At 36.6% G+C, this 24577-nt stretch overlaps 1 protein-coding gene and 1 non-coding gene across 5 annotated transcripts in view; both read left to right on the top strand.

Annotated features, from left to right (window-relative positions):
- Nucleotides 1-24577, top strand: part of Nfatc3 (nuclear factor of activated T cells 3) — a 95890-nt gene that overhangs the window by 20874 nt on the left and 50439 nt on the right. For all 4 annotated transcript variants that reach the window (XM_020171142.2, XM_020171143.2, XM_074055783.1 and 1 more), the window contains exons 2-3: nt 19028-20162; nt 23709-23871. In XM_020171142.2, the coding sequence (XP_020026731.2) occupies nt 19028-20162; nt 23709-23871 (1298 nt within the window). The remainder of the gene's footprint in view (nt 1-19027; nt 20163-23708; nt 23872-24577) is intronic.
- Nucleotides 13028-13158, top strand: LOC141417736 (small nucleolar RNA SNORA51). The gene has a single exon (XR_012442375.1). It is a non-coding gene; the product is annotated as a small nucleolar RNA SNORA51 (small nucleolar RNA).

Here is a 24577-nt window from a genome sequence, read left to right as displayed (position 1 = left end):
TAGTATAATATTTGGAAAAATGGATGTACATTTGAAATCTTTACATTGCTTATTCATAAATAACTTGAAAAGGACAAGTTCTAAATGCTGATAACTATGCCTCACTATTTTCAAAACAATTTACCTCCTAATTTGCTACTATGTTTTCCTGCCCTGTCAGTGAAAATGTCACATGGGAAAGACTCAAAGACTTACTGCTATAATCTAGGTAGATTTAATTTGCTCCTATAATGGCTATCTTAGGAGAAAACTAAATTACTTTGGCTTTTATTCTTTTTTATTTTATTTATTTTACAAAATCATACTAGTACATCTTCTCTGTTCTCTTAGATGACTATTAGTTTGGATCTTGTTTTTTCATATATGTGGATGTTAAGCTGTGATTGCAGCACCATTTCTATGATAGTGACAGTTTCTGTAATCAAGCACAGCTAAGTAGGTAGTTGCTTGCATGATTGTCCTGATTTTTCTTCTTTATATTTGTTGTGAGAATTGTTATTTCAGTATTGAAAGAACCAAAATCAGTAGAATCCATTACCTTTTTTTTTTTTTAATTGTTTTTTAAGATGTGGTTTCCTTATGTAGCCCAGGCTGGGCTTGAACTTGTGATTCTTGCTGCCTCAGCACCCCCCCCCCCCCAGCCCATGCCCTGCTTCCCTTTTTTAAAACATTCTTCTCAGGAAGTATTTTCTTTCTGCATTGACAGGATATAGTAGACATAGGTATCTGTGAAATTCTACATTATTCTGTCACAGTGCTTCTCAATATGTTAAGTGAATGTCCTTTGCTTAATGATTTTGAGGCTATAAATTAGTTTACCTTTTCTTGCTGCCTTTTTACCTTGTTTTTTCAGGTTATGTCTATGCTAATCTAATTTTACTTTCAACTTAATTTTCCTTTTCTAAAATTACTCATATTTTTTTTCCTTTTGCAGTACTGGGTCTTGAACTCAGGGCCTACACCTTGAGCCACTCCACAGCCCTTTTTTGTGAAGGTTTTTTTCCAGGTAGGGCCTCTCAAACTGTTTACCCAGGCTGGCTTTGAACCACGATCCTCCTGTGTAGCTAGGATTACAGGGGTGAGCCACTGGTGCTGAGACTTGTTACTTTTTGTAATGTTCTCATTTTTCTTTCTAACTTTCAGAAGAGTATTAGGGTTAGCCAATTGATAGCCAATTAACTCATTTATCTTACAAAGTACCATATATTATTTTAGTTATTACAAATATAATGCCATTCTAATTCTTAATTTTTCATGTGTAACCTGTTTCCCTCCTTTCAGTCTTTTAGGTTCTTTTTTTTTTTTTTTCTTTGTGTTCTGAAGTTTCATTATGATGTGCATCAGTATGTATATTTTCTCCCTGGGCATGGTGGCTAATGCTTGCATTTCCAGCTTCTTGGAAGGCAGAGCTCATGAGGATCATGGTTAGAGGCCAGCCTGAGCAGAAAGTTAGTGAGACACCCCCCCTCCATCTCAACAACAACAGTAAAAAAAAAGTGCTGGGCATGGTGGCATGCCTGTCATCCCAACTTAATGCACCTGTTATCCTAGCTTATGCAGGAGGTGCAAGTAGGAGGAACAAGGTCTAGGCTGACCAGGACAAAAAAAAAAAAAAAAAAAAAGTGAGGCTCCACCTGAAAAAAAATGACTAAAGTAAAAATGGCTGGGCATATATGGCTTAATTGATAGAGTGCCTGCCTAGCAAGCATGGGGCCCTGAGTTCAAATACCAGTACCATAACTCCCTCCCAGCCCCCCACCCCCTGCCAAAAAAAATAGTTCTGTTCACCCATTATGGTGGACACTCAGTAATCCTTTATTTCTCCTTTTCATTCTTTTCTTCTGAAATTCCCAGTTTTCAACTGTGGAACAGATTCAGTTTTTTTTTTTTTTTTTTTCCCTGATTTCTGTTTGTCTCTTTGCTTACTTCAGGAGATTTTAGTTTAATCTTTCAGTTTTTCTTCAAATCTTCCATTTGTAAGGTTCATAAATAAAATAGTATAATATTTACATTATTTGTATAATAATTTTTAATTTCTAAGGCTCTTGTTTAATGTTTTTAAAAAAGCCCATGGTTTTTTGTTTTGTTTTTGGTGGAACTGGGGTTTGTACTCAAGACTTCAAACTTACTAAGCAGGTTCTCTACCACTTGAGCCATGCCTCCAGTCCATTTTGGTCTAGTTATTTTGGAGATGGGGTTTGCAAACTATTTGCCTGACCTGAAACTGGAATCCTCCTGATATCTGCTTCTTGAGTAGCTAGGATTATAGGTGTGAGCCCCTGGTGCCTGGCTTTTTTTTTTTCTTTTCTTCTTCTTCCTATCTTTATTTTTTTTTTTAATTTTATTTTATTCATATGTGCATACAATGTTTGGGTCATTTCTCCCCCTTTCTCCCATCCCCTCCCTCTTCCTGTCTTTAAATGTTAAAGTTTTTCTCATATGTTTTTGATCATTGCTCCTTTTTTTAAAAATGGGGCACCAAAATCTTACGGTTTCTCTTTGATCACAAGTGCTACTTGCTAACTACAGGCCTCAGTTGTAGGGGTTATTACTAGGTTACCCTTGATGTCATTATCTGCAGGTCTTTTCTCTTAGACTAATTAGATTCCCAAGAGAACAGTCTTCCAGTTTATTGCTTGAAGACTATAAGCTTGGGAGCCAAGGGAGTAGAAAAGCACTTAAGGTTTCAATATACAAGTTTTAGAGAGACTTATTTCATCACCTTGTTTTCAGTATGGTTGCCCAGGCTCTCATCCCTCTGTTTTTTTCTCTTCAGAAAACCTCATTTGCCTAAAGGAAAAAAATCATCCAGTAGTATAGAGTGGTGAGGTTAGGAATTTAGGAAGAGAGTTTGCTATTCATTAAGTGAGCTATATTATTAATTTTTAAAAATTAGGATATATTCAGTTTGTACAGGGGGGCTTCATTGTAACAATTGCAAATAGGCTTATATTGTACATTGGTTAGATCACTCTCCCCTTCTTGCCCCCTGAACCCCTTCCCTGCCCCACTTAGAACAAAGAAATCTCTTGCAGTTGCTTTATTTTGTGTAAGTATATGAAGTTCATCAACTGTATTCCCTCATTTTAATCTCCTTCGTTCACCCACCCCTTCTCACAAGTACCCCCCCCAAACACAAAGTTCCTATTTTACAGTCCTGTTTTTCGTTATCTAAATCAATGTTCTAAGGGGTTTCTCAGTGCATCCCCATTGTGAGTATACTTTACTTTGATCTGTTCAATCCCTTCCATTCTTCTCTCTTACTTCCCACCCCCTACTTTTCAAATAGCTTTCAGTAGTACATATCCTTAGATCCTCTACCTTCACAGGTGTTAGGTATTATGATCTTGTTGAGCTCTGTCATTCCCTTTTCCTTTCTCTTCTTCCGAGTTTCATAGTGTAGTTCTATTGCAGACATGTTCTACATATGTGTTTGTGTATGATTATGTTTGTTTTTGTGTATATGCCATTAAACAAACTCTGAATCAGCTTTGCCTTCACATCAACTTCCACAAGCACCTGGTAGTACATTTCCTGAATATTTGAGGGTTTTTGTTGCAAATCAGTTTTCTGCTTGGCTTTTCTTACTGCTGGCTTAAGTTTTGCTTTTTTCTAGTCCTAAATGTGATACCAAGTATCCTACATTCCAGCATCTTAAAATTTTTGTTGCTATGATTTTATCTCCTGTTCTTTTTGTGAATTTACATCCTTAGAACATCCATTTACTGTCACTTAATGACATTTCAGTGAGGACATGGGGTCCTCACCTAGAAGTTCTTTTTTTTTTTTATTGAGGTGAAATTCACATAGCATATAGTAAACCATTTAAAAATATACAACTAAATGATATCTAGTGTGTTCACAAATTTGTACAACCACCATCTGTGTGTGTGTGTTTTAAACTTTAAAAACATAAAAATACCCATACTCACTAATCACTCCACCATTTCTCTCCCCATCCCCTGGTAACTTCTACTCTGCCTTCTATCGCTAGATATACCATGTAAAGAGCATCATATAATATGTAACCTTTTGTGTCTGACTTTTTTCACATAGGATATTTTCAAGGTTCATTCAAATTGTAGCTTCTGTCATTACTCCCCTCCTCCCCCGAGAGGTCTCACTGTGTCGCCTGGGCTGTTCTCTAAACTTGTGAACTCAGGTGATCCTCTTGTCTCAGCCGATCAGTAGCTGGGTTGTTTCCATCTTTTGGCTATTATGAATAATGTTGCTATAAACATTTAGGTACAAGATTCTATAGACATGTGTTTCATTTTTTTTTTTGGCGGGGGTGGGGGCAGTACTGGGGTTTGGGCTTAGGGTCTTACACTTGCAAGATAGGTGCTCTACCACTTAAGTCACTCTTCTAGCCCTTTTTTGTGTTGGGTATTTTTGAGATAGAGTCTAAAGAACTATTTGCCCAGGCTGGCTTTGAACCTTGATCCTCCTGATCTCTGCCTCCTAAATAGCCACTGGTGCCCCACATGTTTTCATTCTTTTGCATATATATAATTATATGGTAATTCTTCATTTAACTTTTTGGGGCACTGTCAAAACTTTCTCAGTGCCTGTACCATGTTTCATTGCCCCAGTAGTATATTCATCCACATCAGTACTTGATATTTTCCAATTAAATATTTAAAAAAAAAATTAAAACCATTCTGGTGGGTGTGAAATGGGATGGTGGTTTCGATTTGCATTTCCTTAATTTTTAGGGATTTTGACCATCTTTTCATGTGATTGGTGCTCATTTGAATATCTTCTTTGGAAAAATGTCTGTTCGTGTGCTTTGCCCATTTTTACTTGAGTTTGTCTTTTTTTGTTGTGTTGTAGGGGTTTATATATTCTGGGTAATACACCTTTATCACATACATGGTTTGCAGTTATTTTTTCCCATTCTGTAGATTGTATTTTCACTTTCTTGATAGTGTCCTTTGATGCATGAAATTTTTAATCTATACCAAATTCATTTGACCTACTCTTTCATTGCTTGTGCTTTTAGTATTAACTCTAAGACTCTATCATCAAATATGAGTCCATAAAAGTATATTCCTAAGTTTACTTCTAAGAGTTTTGTTGTTTTAACTCTCATATTTAGGCTGTTGATCCATTTTGAGTTCAAACTGGGGTTTGAACTAGAGTCTGAACTTGTTAGACAGCTGCTGTGCCACTTGAGCCCCAGCCCTTTTTTTAGTTTAGCTCTTTTTTGATGTGGTCTCACAATTTTGGCTACGATTGGCCTCAGACCTCGATCCTTCTACCCAGGGCTCCCATGTAGCTTGGATAACAGATGCACACAATGCCTGGGTTGTTGGTTGAGATGAAGGTCTCGCTGACTTTTTGCCTGAGCTAGCCTCAAACTGTGGTCCTTCTGATCTCGACTCCTTAGTAGCTGGGTTTACAAGTGTGCATCCCCTCTCCTGGTCCAATAAATTAATTTTTTTTTTTTTGGTGGTACTGGGGCTTGAACTCAGGGCCTCTAGCATTTGCTAGACAGGTGCTCTACCACTTGAGCCACTTCACCAGCTCCCCAAATTTTTTTAAGACAGGATCTCTCACTGTGTACTTCAAGCTGACCTCAAACGCAAGATTTCCTTGCCTCAGCCTTCTTAGTGGTGGAATTACAAGTGTGTGCCTACCATGCCCAGTTTGATTTAATTTTTGAATTTTTGTATATAGTGTGAAGTGGGGATTCAACTTTGTTTTTTTCAGTGCTTGGGATGGAATCAGGGCCAAAGCAGGAGCATTCCAGGCAAGCTCTCTACCTCTGAGCCACAATCCCAGCCCACAATTGCATTCTTTCGCAGGTGATTTTCCATCTGTCCCAGATACTATTTTTTAAAGAGATTATTCTACTTTTTTAAATTGTTGTATCCTATGCTGGGGATTGAACCCAGAGTTTTGTACATACTAGGCAAGCACTATACCACTGAACTATATCCCCAGCCCTCTTTCCACATTTTGACATTCTTGTCAAAAATTATTTGATAGGCTGGGCACCAGTGACTCACACCTGTAATCCTTGCTACCCAGGAAGCAGAGATCAGAAGGATCAAGGTTTGAAGTCAGCTAGGCAAATAGTTTTCGAGACCCTATCTCAAAAAAACCCTCCACAAAAAAGGGCTGGTGGTGTGGCTCACTAGAGCACTTGCCTAGCATAGGTCCTGTCCTCCCACCTCACCCCCCAACCAAAAAAAAAAATCAGCTGGCTGAAGATATTTAGGTTTATTTTTGTTTCTCTTATATTGATCAATGTTTCATGCCAGTACCATGCTCTGTTTTGGTTACTGTTCCTTTGTAGTAAGTTTTGAAGTATGAATTCTATTTCGTTTTTCTTTTTCACTATTATTTTGGCTCTTTGGGAGTTGTTTGGAGCCCTTTTGCAGTTCAATATAAATTTAAGAAGTGACCTTTCTATTTCTGCAGAAAAAGCCATTGAAATTTTGGTAAGGGTTGCACTGAATCTATAGATTGCTTTTGAGAATATTGCCATGTTAACATCAACTTCTAATCCTAGTATAGAAGGTCTTACTATTAACTTATTTAGGTCCTTATTTTCTTTCAACATCATTTTATAGTTTTTAGTGTTTAAGTCTTTCACCTACTGGTTGAATTTATTCCTGGGTATTTTATTACTTTTGAGGCTATTCTAAATAGGATTATTGTATTAATTTCTTTGTTTTTTTATGAGACAAAAGACCCAGCTGGTTTTGAACTCCAGATCCTTCTGCTTCAGCCTCTCTAATCCTGGGTTTATGGGTGTGCATCACAACACTCAGCTTAATTTCCTTTTTAGATTGTTCATTGCTGGTGTATTGAACACAACTGAATTTTATATATTGATCCTACCCTGCAACATTAATAGATCTAATTTTTAGCTGTAGCTTTTTTTATGGATCCTGTGAGATTTAATATATATAGACTCGTGCCTTCAGCATATAGAAATAGTTTTACTTCTTCCAATTTGGATGCCATTTCTTTCTTTTTATTGCTTAATTGCTCTGGCCAGGATTTATAGTACAACCTGTGGTGAAAGTAGGCATCCCTGGTCTTGTTCCTAATCTTATGAGGAACTTTGTCCTTTACAATTAAGTCTGATATTAGCTGTGGGTGTTTCGTGAATAACCTTGATCATGTTAAGGATCCTGTTTAATCTTAGTTTCCTGAGATTTTATTTTATTTTATCATGAAAAGATTGAATTCCTTCATTTGTCCTTACTGAGTCAGTTAAGATGATCATTGTGTTGTTTATTTCCATTTTTTTGTATATCACATCAGTTGATATTTCTTCATTAAATTATCCTTGCAGTCCTTAGATAAATCCTACTTGCTTCTTTTAGTGTACTATTGGATTTGGTTTGCCACCTTTTTTTTTCTTTTTTGGCAGCACTGGGGTTTAGCGTCAGGGTCTCAGGCTTGCTAGGCAGGTGCTGTTACTGCTTGAGCCACTCCACCAGTCCTTTCTGTGGTGGGTTTTTTTTCCTTTTTTTTTTTGAAATAGGATCTCACGAACTGTTTGTCCAGGCTGACTTCTAATTATGATCCTCCTGATCTCTGCCTCCTGGAATAGCTAGGATTACATGTGTGAGCCACTGGTACCTGGCTTAGTTTGCTAACATTTTCTTAAGGATTTTTATGTCTGTATTCATACTGGACATTGGTCTGTAGACTTTTTTTTTTTTTGGCTTGAGCCACAACCTCAGCTCTATTTTTCTTTATGAAGAACCTGTTGCAATAGGATATTGTTTGCTTTTTATTTTTTTTTTGCTAGGCAAGTACTCTACCTCTTGAACCATGCTCAGTTTTTTTTTGTGTGTGTGTATGTGGTACTGGGTTTTTTTTTGTTTTGTTTCGTTTTAACGGTACTGTGGCTTGAACTCAGGACCTTCACCTTGAGCCACTCTACCAGCCCTTTTTTTTTTTTTTTTTTGGTGAAGGGTTTTTTGAGATAGTTTTGAGAAGTAGTTGCCTGGGTTGCTTCAAACCATGATCCTCCTGATCTCTGCCTCCTGAGTAGCTTGGATTATAGGCATGAGCCACCCCAGTGGTACTGGGGTTTTGAACTCGGGGTTTCATGCTTACAAAGCAAGCACTCTACCACTTGATTCATACCTGCAGTCCATTTTGGAGATGGGGGTCTTGGAACTGTTTGCCTGGACTGGCCTCAAAACTTGATCCTCCCGATTTTAGCCTCCTGATGAGCCATTGGAGCCTGGTTAAATTTTCTAATTTTCCTTTTGTTTGCCTGTGAGTTGGGAGTTGTGATAAAAGGCTTACTGTTTTAATGCTAATATACATTGTATTATTTTAGCATAGCTGTGTAATTGTATGATAAACATGATGCTTTGCCATCTGATATCCAAATAACCCACATCACACTGTGCTATAAAAGAGTAACATAAGTGAATAAATAGAGCGCCTGTCTGGCAAGTGCAAGACCCTGAGTTCAGACCACAGTGTGGCCAAAAGAAAATAAAAGAGTAACAAAGTCCACTCTTTTCCTGTTTTGAAGTGATGGCTATGTTAATTTAAAAAGTCATAGTACCTCAATATGCATTGCATTTGTAATACAGTCAAGTTAGAATTGTGTCATTAATTTATCAGTACACTAATCAGCAATGCATTATCCACTCTTGGTATCTTTCACAGTTACTCATCTCTACCCTGTTGTGGGAAAAGTAACCGTAGACATTACATAAATGATTGGGCATAGCTGTGTTCCAATAAAATTTTATTTATAGATACTAGGATTTGAATCACATCATTATGTCAAAAAACAGTTAAAATTTTTCTGCAGCCCTTTAAAACCATTCCTAGCTTGTGGACTGTAGGAAAACAGGTGGTTGGCCAGATTTGGTTCATAAGCTGTATTTTGTCAACCCCTGGTTTACTGTAAGTAAAGACATTATTAATAGGCAGTCTGTGTTCTACAGATTACTATGCGCTTGTCTGGGGCCCTCTGGTGGCTGGCAGAACATGGGACAAATAAGGCTTGATTTCTGAATAAAATATAAAATAAAATAAGATTTCTGAAGTATCATGAATTTGTGAGAATTCTAGAATTGGAATTCTGGATCTACAATTGTTTATTCTAATGAGATTATAATAGCTACTCCTATCATTTTCAGAGCTTGGACTTTGTTGACACATGGGAAAAAGTATCCTGCAGTACTTCCACAAATTTTGTGTTCTTGTCTTTGAAGTACTTTAAGACATGATTCTTTTTTTAGAGTTTTATTTTTAAATTAGCATACATTAATAAGAGGATTTTTATTTTTTGTAAGACTAGGTTTTGAACTTAGGGCTTCATGATTGCAAAGCAAGTCCACTTGAGCCATACCTCCAGTCAGTTTTGCTCTGGTTATTTTGGTGATGGGGTCTTAGGAACTATTTGCCTGGGCTGGCCTCAAATTGTGATCCTACATTCTCAGTTGCCCAAGTAGCTAGGATTGCAGGCATGAGGCATAGGCACCTGACTTAAGTACATTCTTAAATAAAAATAATATTAAAAAAAAAAAGCTGTGAGTGTATGATAGTGAAGAATATAGGGGCTTGCTAATACAGTGGAGTGCTGCTATATTGTTTTGAACTAAGGCACCAGCAATTTTTTAAGTTGTAGAGAAATATATATATATATATATATATATATATATATATAGTAACTTTTTTTGCCATTTTAGTCATTTTTAAGTGTATGGTTTAATGACATTAAGTACATACACATTTTTGTGCAATTACAGGGGTGACTTTATTGAATCTGCCATTTTTAACTTTCAGTTTGTAACTGGGACCCCAAAAAACTCACCTGCTCCAGTCAATCCCAGAATTACTATAGTATTAACAAAATAATTAGCAAGTACTAAATGTATAATTATCTTGGGCAGGAGATTTGAGACTGGATCTTGCTATGTATCCCAGGTTGATCTGGAACTCACCGTCTAGACTAGGTGGGGCTCAAATTTGAGGTGATCCTCCTGCCTCTTCTTTCCATTCGTACGATTATAGACACACACCAGCATGTCCAGCAATAATTTGCTTTTTAAAGGAAAAATGCAAACTTAGTGTGGTGGTGTAGGCCTGTTATTCCAGCACTCAGGAGGCTGAGACAGGAAAATACTGACATCTAGACCTGCCTGGTGAGACCATGTCTCAAAAAACAAAGCAAAACAAAAGAGGAAAATATACCTTATAAATAGGCTATACAATTAGATGCATTTCCTACAAAATGAATTGTTATGGATGATTTTCAGGTACCATGTTGGACTTTTTCCATTTTTTTTTCCCGTTTCTTCAGTGTGCAGTCATCTTCTTTTCTCTCCACTCTGATTTCCTGTTTCTGATCTGTAGACTGAATAAGTATATAGTAGTATGGGATTTGAAATTGAGTATAGAGTCTGAATGAGGGACCAAGGAAAATTTCTGTGAGTTAAACATACGAGCTTTTATTATATGTATTTTAGGTGTTCAGAGATTTGTTTTACCTCTGTATGTTTAACTGCCTTTTGGATAGGTGACATTGTTAGCTAAGTTGTAAAAAGTTATTGGCTATCATCCTAATTCAACTAGGCCAGCAACATTGCCAAGAAAATGCATGGTTTAGAGATTCATAATTGAGAATTTTTCTGATATGATTTGGGAAGTAACATGGATTTTATAATAGAAGCAATTCTACAACTTTAACATATAATTTATTAAAAGCCTAATAAATGTCAGGGACATGCTAGTTATTGAATACATAGCAAAGTAATTCTCAAATATAATAGAAACATGTCATTTTCTTTTTAAAAAAAATCTTAATATGGTTTCCAGTATACTTTGTATAAAATTCCAACTTCTTATTGTGTTTCTTCTAGGTCTTGCTTCTTTCAGGTTTCTTCCTTCAGTGACTAGCTCTAGACATATTGCACATGTAATTTCCTCAAAGAAACCAAGGTCTTATCTAACACAGAATGTATGCAGGAATACCTCTGTATCAGAACCATCATTTTCTTTACCCATACTTCCCTTTCTTTGTTTGCTGTCCCTGTTATCTTTGAAGTTTTAGTTTATGTGCTGTTTTCTCGAAAAAGCCATCCCTGAACTCTCTGTAAAACAAGTTCCATCTTTAGTCTGATTTTCACCAGTACATTTGCATTTAAATTTAATTTTTTTTTTTTGTTTGGCACTGGGGTTTGAACCTCAGGGTCAAGCAGGTACTCCACCACTTGAGCCACACACCCCCAGACATTTTCTGGTTTATTTTTTAGGTAGGGTTTCGCATTTTTGCCCAGGGCTAGCCTTAAACGTTGATCTTCCTACCATAGCCTCCCTCATAGCTGGAATTCTCAACAACTTTTTGCCTGGGCTGGCCTGAAAACACAAGCTTCTTGATCTCTGCCTCTGGAGTAGCTGGGATTTCACTGAGCTTGGTTGTAAATTAAAATTTTTAATTTGTGTTTTTGTCAGTCTCTCCTGAGGCTATATTTCTTGAGGGCAGGGGCCATGCAAATCTTTATTTACTCTAGTTATACACCTGCCACTTAGAACATCTTCTATAAAATAGTAACCACATCGTGGGTAGAGTTAATTACACCCCTATGGCCCCTACTATCTGGTCTGGGGTTTTTTTTTTGTTTTCTTTGGGTTTTTTTTGGTGGTACTAGGGTTTAAACCCTTGCTAGGCAGATAGTCTACCACTTGAGCCACTCTCCCAGCCCTAGTAGAAACTGATTTCTTAAAGACATTGTTGAACTCTTGATTTCTGGAGGTGTCTATTAAGCCACAACTCAGAGACTAAGGGGTCTCTGAAATAAAAGGGTTTTTTGAGCCATTATAGATTGATCCGTAGCCAAGTTTCTGTAACTTCCAGCAGCAAGGCTAGAGAGCAGTTGGAAAAATGTCCACAGGACCTAGAGCTAATTAAAAATTAAAATGCTGGTAAAGTGACTCAAGTGATAGAGTGCCTGGCTAGCAAGTATGAGGCCCTGACTTCAAAACCTAGTACCACCAAAAGAGGAAAAAGGAAAAAAAAAAAAAAGGTGGGGGGAAGGAAAGCATAAATTGTTTACATTGAACCTAAATTGACCATGGATGAGGGACAGGATGACTTGAAGTGAAGAAAACTTTGGGATAGAAAGACCTTCTATAAGAACTAATTGAGCTGGGTATAGTGTTTCACCTTTGTAATCCCAGCACTGGGAGGCTGAGGCAGCAGGCCAGCCTGGACTACATAGCAGGGTTGTGGCCAGACTGGGCTACATAGTGAGACCCTGTCTTCCACAAACAAACAATAACAACTGTAAAATAATCTAACATAAAATGTTATCATTTTAACCATTTTCATTGTACAGTTCAGGGGCTTTAAATATATTCATACATTGTTGTACAACGAGTTTTCATTGTACAACGAATTTTCATGACTTTTTATCTTGCAAAACTAAAACTCCCTTTACCCATTAAACAACTAACCATTTTTCCCTCCCCACAGCCTTTGGCAATCCCTATTTAACATCTAGTTTCTATGAATTTGACTACCTTAAGTACTTGATATAACTGGAATTGTATAATATCTGCTCTTTGTGACTAGTTTATTTTACTTAGTATAATTTCTCCAAGGTTCATCCATGTTGTAGCATGTGTCAGAATTTTCTTCCTTTTTATGATTGAATAATATTCTGTTGTAAATACATCACATTTTGCTTATTCATTTGTTGATGTCCACTTGGTTGCTTCTAGTTTTTGGTGAGTAACACTACTATGAACGTAGCTGTACAAATATTTCTTTAATATTATACTTTCAATAATTTTGGGCATATACCTAAAAGTAGAATTGCTGGGTCATGGGTTTTTTGTTTGTTTTTTTTTTTTTTTTTTTTTTGAGGGTCTCCTTTCCTGTCCTTTCCCCTCCTCTCCCCTCCCTATAATCCTAGGTACTTGGGGGGTTGAGATCTCTTGGAGGGTTGAGATCTGGAGGATCATGGTTTGAGGACAGCCCAGGCACATAGTTCTTGAGACACCCCCACCCCCCATCTCTAAAATAACCAGAGCAGGCCTCCTGGCACTTACCCAATCTGTGTTCTTAAACTGACTATATAGAAAGAGGAGGGAAAGTAAAACTATCTCATTTACATCTCAGCCCAGGCTCTGTGCCTGATCTGTATTGTTAATAGGAAGACATGTAGAAGAGAAGAAAAAAAAAATAAAAGAGCAAAATGGACTGGAGGTATGACTTAAGCAGTAGAATGCATGTTCTGCAAACTTGAAGCCCTGAATTCAAACTTCAATCCCACTTAAAAAGAAAAAAAAGCCATCCTAATGGATGTGAGGTGGTATCTCATTGTAATTTTGATTTGCATTTTCCTAATGATTAGCAAGGAGCATATCTTTTCATGTGCTTTTTGTCCCTTTGTATAACTTTTTTGGAGAAATGTCTATTTAAGTTCTTTGTCCATTTTAAATCAGATTATATATTTTTTGTTGCTGAGTTGTAGGAGATCTTTATAGATTCTTTTTCTTTTTTTGTGGTAGTGGGGAGTTTAACGTCAGGGCCTTGTGCTTGTTGGGTAGGCATTCTACCACTTGAGCCACTCCACCATCCCTATAGATTCTTGATGTTTACACCTTATGATATAAATGACTTGCAAATATTTTCTCCTTTTCTTTAGGGAATTTTTATTGTGTTGAAACTGTCCTATATAAAAATTTTCAATTTTGATATTGTTCAGTTTATGTATTTCTTTTTGATTTCTTGGGCTTTGGTGTTATAGCTAAAAAATAATTACCAAATTGGTTATCTGAAGCTTTACCCTATGTTTTATTCTAAGAGTTGTATAGTTTTAGTTCTTGCATAATTTACTTTCAAAGATTGGCAAATACTGAGGTTTGAAGGAAATACTTTGATATAGATGAGATATACGTAGGAGACAAAGCAGGAGGATGGTATTATTGTGTAAGTGGATCTGCAGTTCTCTTATTCTGTGAATTCAATTCATTTGAATTCAAAGTTTGTTACTAGCCCTGACAAGTTAAGGGTCCAGTCTCCAGTCTGCTCCCACTTAGTCTTTGGATGACTACTGTTCTGGTGGTCTCAATAACCCCCTCCTCAGGTTCCATAATTTACTAGGACTCAGAACAGTTACTTTTGCTGGTTTATTATGAAGGATACAACCCAGGAACAGTCAAATGAAAGAGACATATAAGTATGGGAAGGGGTATGTGTGCTCTTACTTGCCTTGTCAGGGGAACAACACCCTCCCAGCATTTCAATGTATTTACCAATCTGGAAGCTCTATAAAATCACTTTGTTTAAGGGATTTTATTAGAGGTTTTATTAAGTAGGGATAATTGATTAAATCATTGATCACTGGTGATTAAACTCAATCTCCAACCACTCTCCTCTCCCTAGATTTTGAAGGTATGGTGGAGGCCAAAAGATCCAAACTTGTAATCTGCCTTGATGGTTTTGAAGACTAGCCTCCACCCTGAATCTGTCTAGGCACAAAATAGTCATCTCATTAGCATGAACTCACAGTTGAAAGGAGTTTGTTACAAATAACAAAATATACTATTATTTGTTAAATTCCAAGAGTTTTTTTTAGGAACTCTGTGCCAGGATCCCTGACAGGACGAAATCAAGATGGTGTTTTTGTTGCTTTTTTTTTTTTGAAATGGTCTTGTAGCCCAGGCTGACCTGTACTCTCTCTATCCTCCTACCTCAGTCTCTTGAGTGCTGGGACCACTGCACCCTGTACAGTCTTAAGTAGAATTATCATTCTTACCAATAATGATTTGCAAAAGGATGTGCATAGTGAAATGTCCTGGTTTAAATTAACTGTTTCATATTGTCAGAAAGCAGATTAATGTTTTCTGGGAGTTGGCGGGAAGGAGAGTGGAGAGTGGTTGCTAATGGGTTTAGGATTTCGTTTGGGGATGATTAAAATACGGAATTAGATAATGGTGATACTTGTATAACTCTGTGAATATTAAAACCCACCAAATTACGCACTTTCAGAGCAGACTGGCCAAGTATGAATATTAATAGTCATCCTGTATATTCCTGAATCCTTGGTTAGAAACTGTCTTGATTTCTACTGCTAGTCTCCTAATTAAGGTTCTTAAAGTTTTTCATCTGAACACTTTCAAATTGTTTTTTTTTTCTTTTTGTGGTGCTGTGTTTTGTACCTAGCATAACCAGCAAGTACTGTACAACTGAGCTACAGCTTCAGCCCTTTTATTTTTCTTCTCCCATTTTTCTGTCACATTGCTGAAGTTAGTTTCCTTTAAGTCTAATCTTGTCATTTTTCTTATCAAAAATATCCTACTAGTAATCACTGTTTGTACCTTTCCTAACCTTTTATTGAGCACTATAGACCACTTACAATACATACACACATATCCAAAGATGTACATGTAGAATTTTTATTCTTGGGATCATACTATATACTTTTTCCTCTGCTTTTTTTTTTTTTTTTTTCACTAAAAGTAATTTATTTTTCACTCAATAATTTTCCTAGGATATAGTTTCATGTTTGCATATATAGATTGGTATTCTTTCCAATTCCTGTAAAGCATTCTAAACAGAATAAAAAGAATATATTTTGTTCTATAATGAATTTAATTATCTATTAGTGAACATTAAGCTTTCCCCATTTTTTTTTTCTATTTCAGATAATGCTTCAGTTCATATGGCCTTTCACAGTAATTTAAGTGTTTTTATACGAATCTTATCTAGAATTGGAATTGCAGACATAATGGGTGCAATTTTTAAAGTATTTCAAAATCCACATATATTTTGTGCTTTTCTGTATTTCATGGATTAATTTATTAATTTTGGTTTGTGTGTGTATGTTTTCTTTCATTCTTTATAAAAACAACAAAACAAACCAAAACCTTTATCAAGCTTCTATAAAGTGAAGCATGAGTCTCCTTACTCTGTCAGGTTTCATTCCTGGAGCTGTCCACAATTCAGCCTATGCCATTTTCATTAATTTATTGAAAGTTCATTCATGTAATTCAAAATTCAAAAGGTATAATTACATAATGTGAAAACCCACGTTTCTATCTCCTAACATCTAGTGTATCTCCCAGCATTCAGCCAATGTTACCAGTCTTGTGTGCCTTTTCAGAAATACTGTACTCATATATAAACATACATATCTACCTCTTATTTTTATGTAGTTAGATTACTATACTCATTATCCTGTATCTTTCTTTTTTCCCTTAACATCCTACCTTGGAAATCATTGCATATATGGCAGTGGTTCACTCTTATCCCCCACACTCACTTGTTCTTTCTCTCTTTCTCTCTCTCTGTCTCTGTCTCTCTCTCTCTCTTTGACAGCGTTTCTTTGTGTCTCCTGGGTGCTGGGGTTATAGGAATGTACTCCCATACCAGGGTTCATGACATGATTCAGTAGGTCTGTGGTAGGACCAAAGGTGGTGTTGCTGCTGTAATAAACAGCTACAAATGTGGTGACTTAACACAAATTTCTTTTTTTTTTTTTAATTTTTATTGTTTTATTATTCATATGTGCATACAATGCTTGGGTCATTTCTCCCCCCTGCCCCCACCCCCTCCTTTACCACCCACTCCGCCCCCTCCCTCTCCTCCCCACCCCCTCGATATCCGGCAGAAACTATTTTGCCCTTATCTCTAATTTTGTTGAAGAGAGAGTATAAGCAATAATAGGAAGGAACAAGGGTTTTTGCTAGTTGAGATAAGGATAGCTATACAGGGAGTTGACTCACATTAATTTCCTGTGCATGTGTGTTACCTTCTAGGTTAATTCTTTTTGATCTAACCTTTTCTCTAGCTCCTGGTCCCCTTTTCCTTTTGGGCTCAGTTGCTTTTAAGGTATCTGCTTTAGTTTCTCTGCGTTGAGGGCAACAAATGCTAGCTAATTTTTTAGGTGTCTAACCTATCCTCACACCTCCCTTGTGTGCTCTCGCTTTTATCATGTAACACAAATTTCTTACTACATTCTACTGTATTACTCTCTGTCTCTAATAATCCTGTTCTGCCTTTTCACTCAGTGTTTACATTGTAGTGATATACATGGTCTGTTCAGGTTACAGACTGTTCCTACTTCCTTCTGACTTTTTTTCCTTCTCAGCACATTCCTTCTTTTTCCTCACTACTTACCTCATTAATGTTTTATTATAATTATATGCTGTATTCTTTATCAAGCTTTTTAATAGTTTTTTTTAAAAAAACACTTTATTTTGAAGTAAATTTTGACTTACAGGAAGTTGTAAAAATTAAACATATAGCTCATGTATACCCTTTACTCAGCTTCCTATAATATTGTCAACTTAGTAGTCCCAATACAATGATCAAAACCAGGAAGTTAATATTAGTATGATATTATTAATAAAATACAAACCTTATTTCAAGGAAACTACTGTCCTTTTCTGTTTCAGCATCCAATACAAGATTCTACACAGCATTTAGTTGTTGGGTCTCATCTGTGATTATATCTTATTCATTGTGTTTCATAGCCTTGATACTTAATGATAAATGCTTGTGAGTTAATGTCTCAGTTTGGGTTTGTTCGATATTTTCTCATTAAATTTAGGTTCTGCTTTTTTGGATAAGATTGTTGCAGAAATGATGTTGTAATTTCATGGTGTGTCGTATTAGTCATATCAGGGAGTACATGATAACTGATAGGTCTTTCTGGTGATGTAAAACTCTGTCGCTTAATAAAGGTATTGTTTGTCAAGTTCTTCCCCTATGAAGTTTGTTTCTTTTGAATTGATAAATATCTTGGAGAGAAACTTTAAAACTATACTAATGTTCTTTTCTTTTCAGACTTTACCCACTGACTAGGATTTTGGTTAATCTTTTTGTAACATTTTTGTGGTATTTGACTAATAAGTACTTATTATTTATTATTATCATGCTTATATTTACTAATTAGAAATCTCCTGTACGAAAGCACGACCCTTTCTCATTCATTAATTTACTCAGTTGTTTATTTATATCATTGTATACGCACAGATATTTACTTGATTCTGTGAGTTACAATCCAGTAGTATCTATTTTGTTCTTTCTAAATTTGCTTCACATTTGGCTTTTGGGAGCCTTTCCAGGTTGGCCCCTGTGTCCTTTGGGAATGATCTCATTCTTTTTTTAGGCTCTTAAATTTTAATTTAAAAAATAAAGGCTGGGATGTAGCTTAGTCATCGAGTACTTGCCTAGCATGCACAAGGGTTCAACTCCCAGCACTGAGAAAACAAATACAAGGTGGGTGCCAGTGACTCATATCTATAATCCTAGCTACTCAGGAGGCAAAGATCAGGAAGATCGAGGTTTGAAGCCAATGTGGGACAATAGTTTGTGAGACCTTATCTTGAAAAAGCCCATCACAAAAAAAGGCTGGTGGAGTTGCTCAAGATGTAGGCCCTGAGTTCAAACTGCAGAACTGAAAGCCCCACCTTCCACCCCCAGGAAAAAAAAAATCACAAACCAAAAAACAAAGTAAAATTGGCATTTATTCTGGTACAATTGTTTCTCATTGAGCCATAAATTCAATCAACATACAGAACATATGCTTTGAATGCAAAGTGCCCCTCCCCAAAGGCTCATATATTGAAGGCTTGGTCCCCAGCTGGTGGTGCTCTTTTGGGAGGTTCTAGAAAATTAACATGACTATATCATCCTGTAATTTTGTGTAATTTTTTAAAAGAATTCATAGATATTATTTCTTTTATAAAAGTATTTATTTTCTGATCAGCCCTTTTGAAAATGTGGGAATAAAAGGAAATTTTACATATAATAATTTTACATGTATACATATAAATATAAATGTATACATATATGTTTACATATATAAATTTACATGTAATGATTGTGTATACCTGCAGAAACAGCTAGATACATTAAAGATAAATCAACTCTTTAGTGGAGCTAATGACGTACATGTCTTGTCACCCTGTTTTCTCAAGATTGTTGTTATTTACTTTCTTACCTCGTAATTCATACATCTGAATTTTCTAATTTGTTTTTTTGTTGACTTTTTTTTTTTTACTTACTTCCTGTCCCCCATAGATCTTGAGCCAGATGATTGTGCATCCATTTACATCTTCAATGTAGATCCACCTCCATCTACTTTAAACTCATCACTTTGCTTACCACATCATGGATTACCGTCTCACTCTTCTGTTTTGTCACCGTCGTTTCAACTTGAAGGTCACAAAAACTATGAAGGAACTGGTGATATTTCTGAATCTAAATATAGCTCACTAGGTGGTCCCAAGCCCTTTGAGTGCCCAAGTATTCAGATTACATCCATCTCTCCTAACTGTCATCAAGAAACAGATACAAATGAAGATGACCTACACATAAATGATGCAGATAGGGAATATTTGGAAAGACCTTCTAGAGATCATCTCTATCTTCCTCTTGAGCCATCCTACCGGGAGTCTTCCCTAAGTCCTAGTCCTGCCAGCAGCATTTCTTCTAGGAGCTGGTTCTCAGATGCATCTTCTTGTGAATCTCTTTCACATATTTATGATGATGTGGACTCGGAGTTGAATGAAGCTGCTGCCCGATTTACTCTTGGGTCGCCTCTGACTTCTCCAGGTGGCTCTCCAGGAGGATGCCCTGGAGAAGAGTCTTGGCATCAACAGTATGGTCTTGGACACTCTCTGTCACCCAAGCAGTCTCCTTGCCACTCTCCTAGATCCAGTATTACTGATGAGAATTGGCTGAGCCCCAGGCCGGCCTCAGGACCCTCATCAAGGCCCACTTCCCCCTGTGGGAAACGGCGGCACTCCAGTGCCGAGGTTTGTTATGCTGGTTCCCTTTCACCCCATCACTCACCTGTTCCTTCTCCTGGTCACTCCCCTAGGGGAAGTGTAACAGAAGATACCTGGCTCAATGCTTCTGTACACAGTGGATCAGGCCTTGGCCCTGCACTTTTTCCATTTCAGTACTGTGTAGAGACTGACATCCCTCTGAAAACAAGGAAGACTTCTGAAGATCAAGCTGCCATACTACCAGGAAAATTAGAGCTTTGTTCTGATGATCAAGGGAATTTATCACCATCCCGTGAGACTTCAATAGATGATGGCCTTGGATCTCAGTATCCTTTAAAGAAAGATTCATCTGGTGACCAGTTTCTTTCAGTTCCTTCACCGTTTACCTGGAGCAAACCAAAGCCTGGCCACACCCCTATATTTCGGTGAGTTGATGGAAATGGCTTTGCTGATCATTTTTCATGCTTTTGGATCACTTGTTAACATAGCATATAATTATGTTATCTATTTATAATGATTTGTCCTCCCTCCCTTTGTTTCTTCTCTTTTTAAAATTCTGGACAAATAACATAGATGTCAATTTTTATTTTTCCTTAAGTCTTAAAAGTTTTATTTTTAGGCTGGGTGCAGTGGCTCACATCTGTAATCCCAGCTACTCAAGAGGCAGAAATTGAGAGGATCACAACCTGGGCAAAAAGTTAGCAAGATTCCATCTTAACTAATTGGGCATGATAGTACAAGTCTATAATTCCAGCTCATTGGGAGGCCATAGTGGGGAGACTCATCGTCCAAAGCTAGCCCTAGGCAAAAACTTGAGACCCTATCCAAAAAACAACTAAAAGCAAAAAAAGGATGGGGGAATGGTAGAGCATCTGCCTAGGAAGTGTTTTGCTGTTAGTACAAATACCTGTACTGCACAAGAAAAAAACGCTGAAGTTAGAATTTTAAAAGTATGTAGGCAGTGAATTGCAGATAATAATAAATTGCATTTAAGAATCCCTGTAAGGGATTTTCTTATCTAGAGAAGCTTGTAAAAGGTGAGTTATAGTATGAATTATAATACTAATAAAACTAATGTGGAATAAGCTTATTTTATGTGTGTGTGTGTGTGTGTGTGTGTGGTACTAGAGTTTGAACTCAGGGCTTTGCGCTTGTTAGGAAGATTCTTTACCACTTGAGCCCCGCTCCTAGCCCTTTTTTTTCTTTATTTATTTTTCGAATAAGGTCTTGAGTTTATGCCCAGACTAGCTTGGACTGCCATCCTCCTATTTAAGCTTCCCACATAGCTGGCATGACAGGTGCAAGCCACCACACGCAGCTTTTATTGGTTGAGGTGGAGGTCTCTTGAGCTTTTCCTCAAGGCCAGCTTCAAACTGCAGTCCTCCCAATGTCTTCCTCAATTATTATATTATTAAGAGCTCATTATTTGATTTGTCATGTTTGTGGCAAGCATTTTTTTCCCATAGTTTATTTTATTTATTTCTTGATTTTTTTTTTTAATGTGTTTTTTCTCTTTGTTAGTACTGGGGATTGAACTCAAGGCCTTGAGTTTACCAGGCAGGGTCCTATACCACTTGAGCCACACCCCCAATGCTTTCTGCTTTGATTATTTTTCTAATAGGGTCTTGCATTTTTGTCTGGGGTTGGCCTAGGACTAGGATCCCATACCTATGCCTCCTGTGTAGCTGGGATCAGAAGTGTGCCTCGCCATGCCCAGCTGTTTGGTTTTTTGTTGTTGTTTTGTGTTTTTTTGAGACAGGATATTGCTATGTTGCTTCTTGGCCTCAGATTTGCAGTCTTGCCTCAGCCTCCCAAGTAGCTGGGACTACAATGCATGTCACTGTGCCTGGTCTCCATAATTTATTTTTTTTATTTTTTATTTTTATAAGTTTGTGGTTTATTTGTTCTTATAGAGAAATTTTAATTTTTTTGTATTCAAATTTATTTTCCTATGGCTCTTTTAGTATGTGTGTTATATTTGAAAGTCTTGTTCTACTTTAATTAAAAATAAAAATGTAACTTGCATTTGTGTTTCTAATGAAGTTTCAGTGTACATAATTATGTGTATATAACATGTGATGTTTATTTTGCATATATGACTATAGTATCCAGCTGAAATATATTTTGGTGTAAGAAGTGAAGAATAGTATAAAGACTTTCAGATAGCTTGTCAACTCTTGTAATTATTTTTGAATTAGCATACATGAATAATATGAGGTGATTTCATTGTGATAATCCATACATGCAAACAGTGTACCTTGAACAAATTCATCCCCTTTATTTTACTTCTACTCCTCTCACCCCTTTCAAACAGTGTTTGGTGGATTTCTAGAAAAGATGCTTTTTTCATAGATTTTTTGTTGTTGTTGTCGTTGGGACTGGGATTTGAACTCAGAGCTTCACACTTACAAAATAGGTGCTCTACCACTTAAGCCACCTCTCCAGTCCATTTTGCTCTGTTTATTGAGGAGATGGGCCTGGGCTGGCCTTTAACTGTGATTCTCCTGGTTTTAGCCTCCACAGGAGTTAGGATTACAGCCATGAGCTACTGATGCCTGCCTCAGAAAAGACAACTTTTATCATATATTAAATTCCCACATGGAGTTGTGGCTGTAGGTATTTTTTTTTAATGCTTTCTCATTTAGTATGAATGATTATTTCTGTAATCCTCATCTTTAGGAAAATATAATGTGGCATTAAGGTATTGAAGATACTTTGAACTTATCACTCTGCTTCTGAAATTTATCTTAATCTCGCCATGGGTTTGCTCAGGTCTGCAGAACAAGTACAGAATTAATACAGTTGATAAAGTTGAGCTGTTTCAGACTAATAAAGATTAATGCTTTATGGTAGGAGGATTTAAGCTAGACTGAGGACTTTGAAGAAAGCAATGAAATAATTTAGAAATTTATATAGGAATGATAGCAGTTTAGATATTGGAAGAAACCTAAAGTCCTATTTCACCAATCATTAAGAAGATGTTGTTTTTAAATATAGATCATTGTAGCTTTGGGTCTATTCATATTTGACCTGTGTACTTATAATTCATTTTCTACTTCTGTATTTTCAATGTTAATGTATCTAAATGATTCTTTAGGGCTTTAAGCTATTTAAATTGCTTATTGATCATGGAAAAAATAGATATTTAATGATATTACAGATGCTTTTTTTTCAGCCAAATATATACCGAAATTAAAGTTTTACCTCATTATAGCATATTACTGAATATCAGCAATTTTTCAGAGAGATGAGAGTAGTAGGGAGGGAGTCAGGGAGGCAACATGTATAATAGACTGACTTCCACAGACTCATACCAGGGAGGGAAAAATACTTATTGAGACAGAGAGAGAAAAAAGTTTTGGATTCTTAGATACTGTTACACATATAGAGACATGCATCTTTGCTTTAGGAAACCAAATTTTATAGGGCTGGCAGAGTGGCTTAAGTGGTAGATCATCTACCTAGCAAGCATGAGGCCCTGAGTTCAAACCCCAGTACCACCAAAAAAAAGAGAGAGAAAGAAACCAAATTACCATTCTTTTGCTTTTGTAATTACTTACATATATACAGTTGAGAAAGTTTCATTTTCATAAATTAGAATTTGTCCTTTCCAAAAAAAAAAAAAAGAGGACTGGGGGCATGGTTTAGATGGTAGAGTGCTTTTAAGTGCAGGGGCATGAGTTCAATCCCCAGTACCAAGCTCCCCCACCCCCCCAAAAAAAAAGCAATTACTAAAAAATAATCATAAGAAAATGAAAAGTAGATAAAATAGATTTTAGTCTTCAGATTAAATAATTTTTTATGAAGCACCTTCAATAACTAGTGTTGTAACTTATGAAGTGAAGTTTTATTTTGGAATACTTTATTTCAGAGCTCACAAGAAGACATGTTGCTATTGGTAAACAAATGATTTGGATCAGTATTGGCAATAATAGCATGGTGAAATGCTTCTTTATGTGTTTTGTTTATAGCACATCTTCATTACCTCCATTAGACTGGCCTTTACCAGCTCACTTTGGACAATGTGAACTGAAAATAGAAGTACAGCCTAAAACTCATCATCGAGCCCATTATGAAACTGAAGGTAGCCGAGGGGCAGTAAAAGCATCTACTGGTGGACATCCTATTGTGAAGGTATGAAATTTCAGGGTCTTGTTTTGCAGGTACCATACATCTGCTAATAATTAGGTTCTATAGAGCCCACAAAAGAGAAACCTCCAATCCATTGAGCATCTGTTTTGTGTGCTTGTTGGTATGGTTACACATCTGCATTGATTTTTCTTTGCTAGTCTAAAAGAAAGTTTTCCTCACTGACTTTGCAGCAGAGAAAAGAAAATTTCAGTGGTCAAATAGCTGTTTTCCTGATTACTAAAAGACTATGTTGTGTTTATAAATACAATATATGCTCATTTAAAATTTAAGTAATACAGAAAAGTAGAATGTGTAAAAGTATAGTTTACCTAAAATTTGTCCCGTTCAAAAATAAGCAGTACTTAACCAGGCGCTGGTGTCTCATGCCTGTAGTCCTACCTACTTGGGAGGCAGTGATCACAAGGATTGCAATTCAAGGCCAGCCCAGGCAAAATAGTTTTCGAGATCCTATCTTGAAAATAACCAACACACAGAAAAAAGGGCTGGCAGACTGGCTCAACTGGTAGTGTCTGCCTAGCATGCCTAGCAAGCATGAGGCCCTGAGTTCAAACCCTAGTACCACCAAAATTTTCTTTTAAAAGTTAGCAGTTCTTGATAACATTTGATGAACATTTCAGATAACTCTCTGAAGTGGCAGACCGGGTGGATGGCTAGAAAAATGAATGACTTTTTTTAGGATAGTGTGTTA

The sequence above is a fragment of the Castor canadensis genome, chromosome 15 (genome assembly GCF_047511655.1).
Source record: "Castor canadensis chromosome 15, mCasCan1.hap1v2, whole genome shotgun sequence".
Lineage (NCBI taxonomy): Eukaryota > Metazoa > Chordata > Mammalia > Rodentia > Castoridae > Castor > Castor canadensis.
This window is presented reverse-complemented; position numbering and strand designations above follow the sequence as displayed.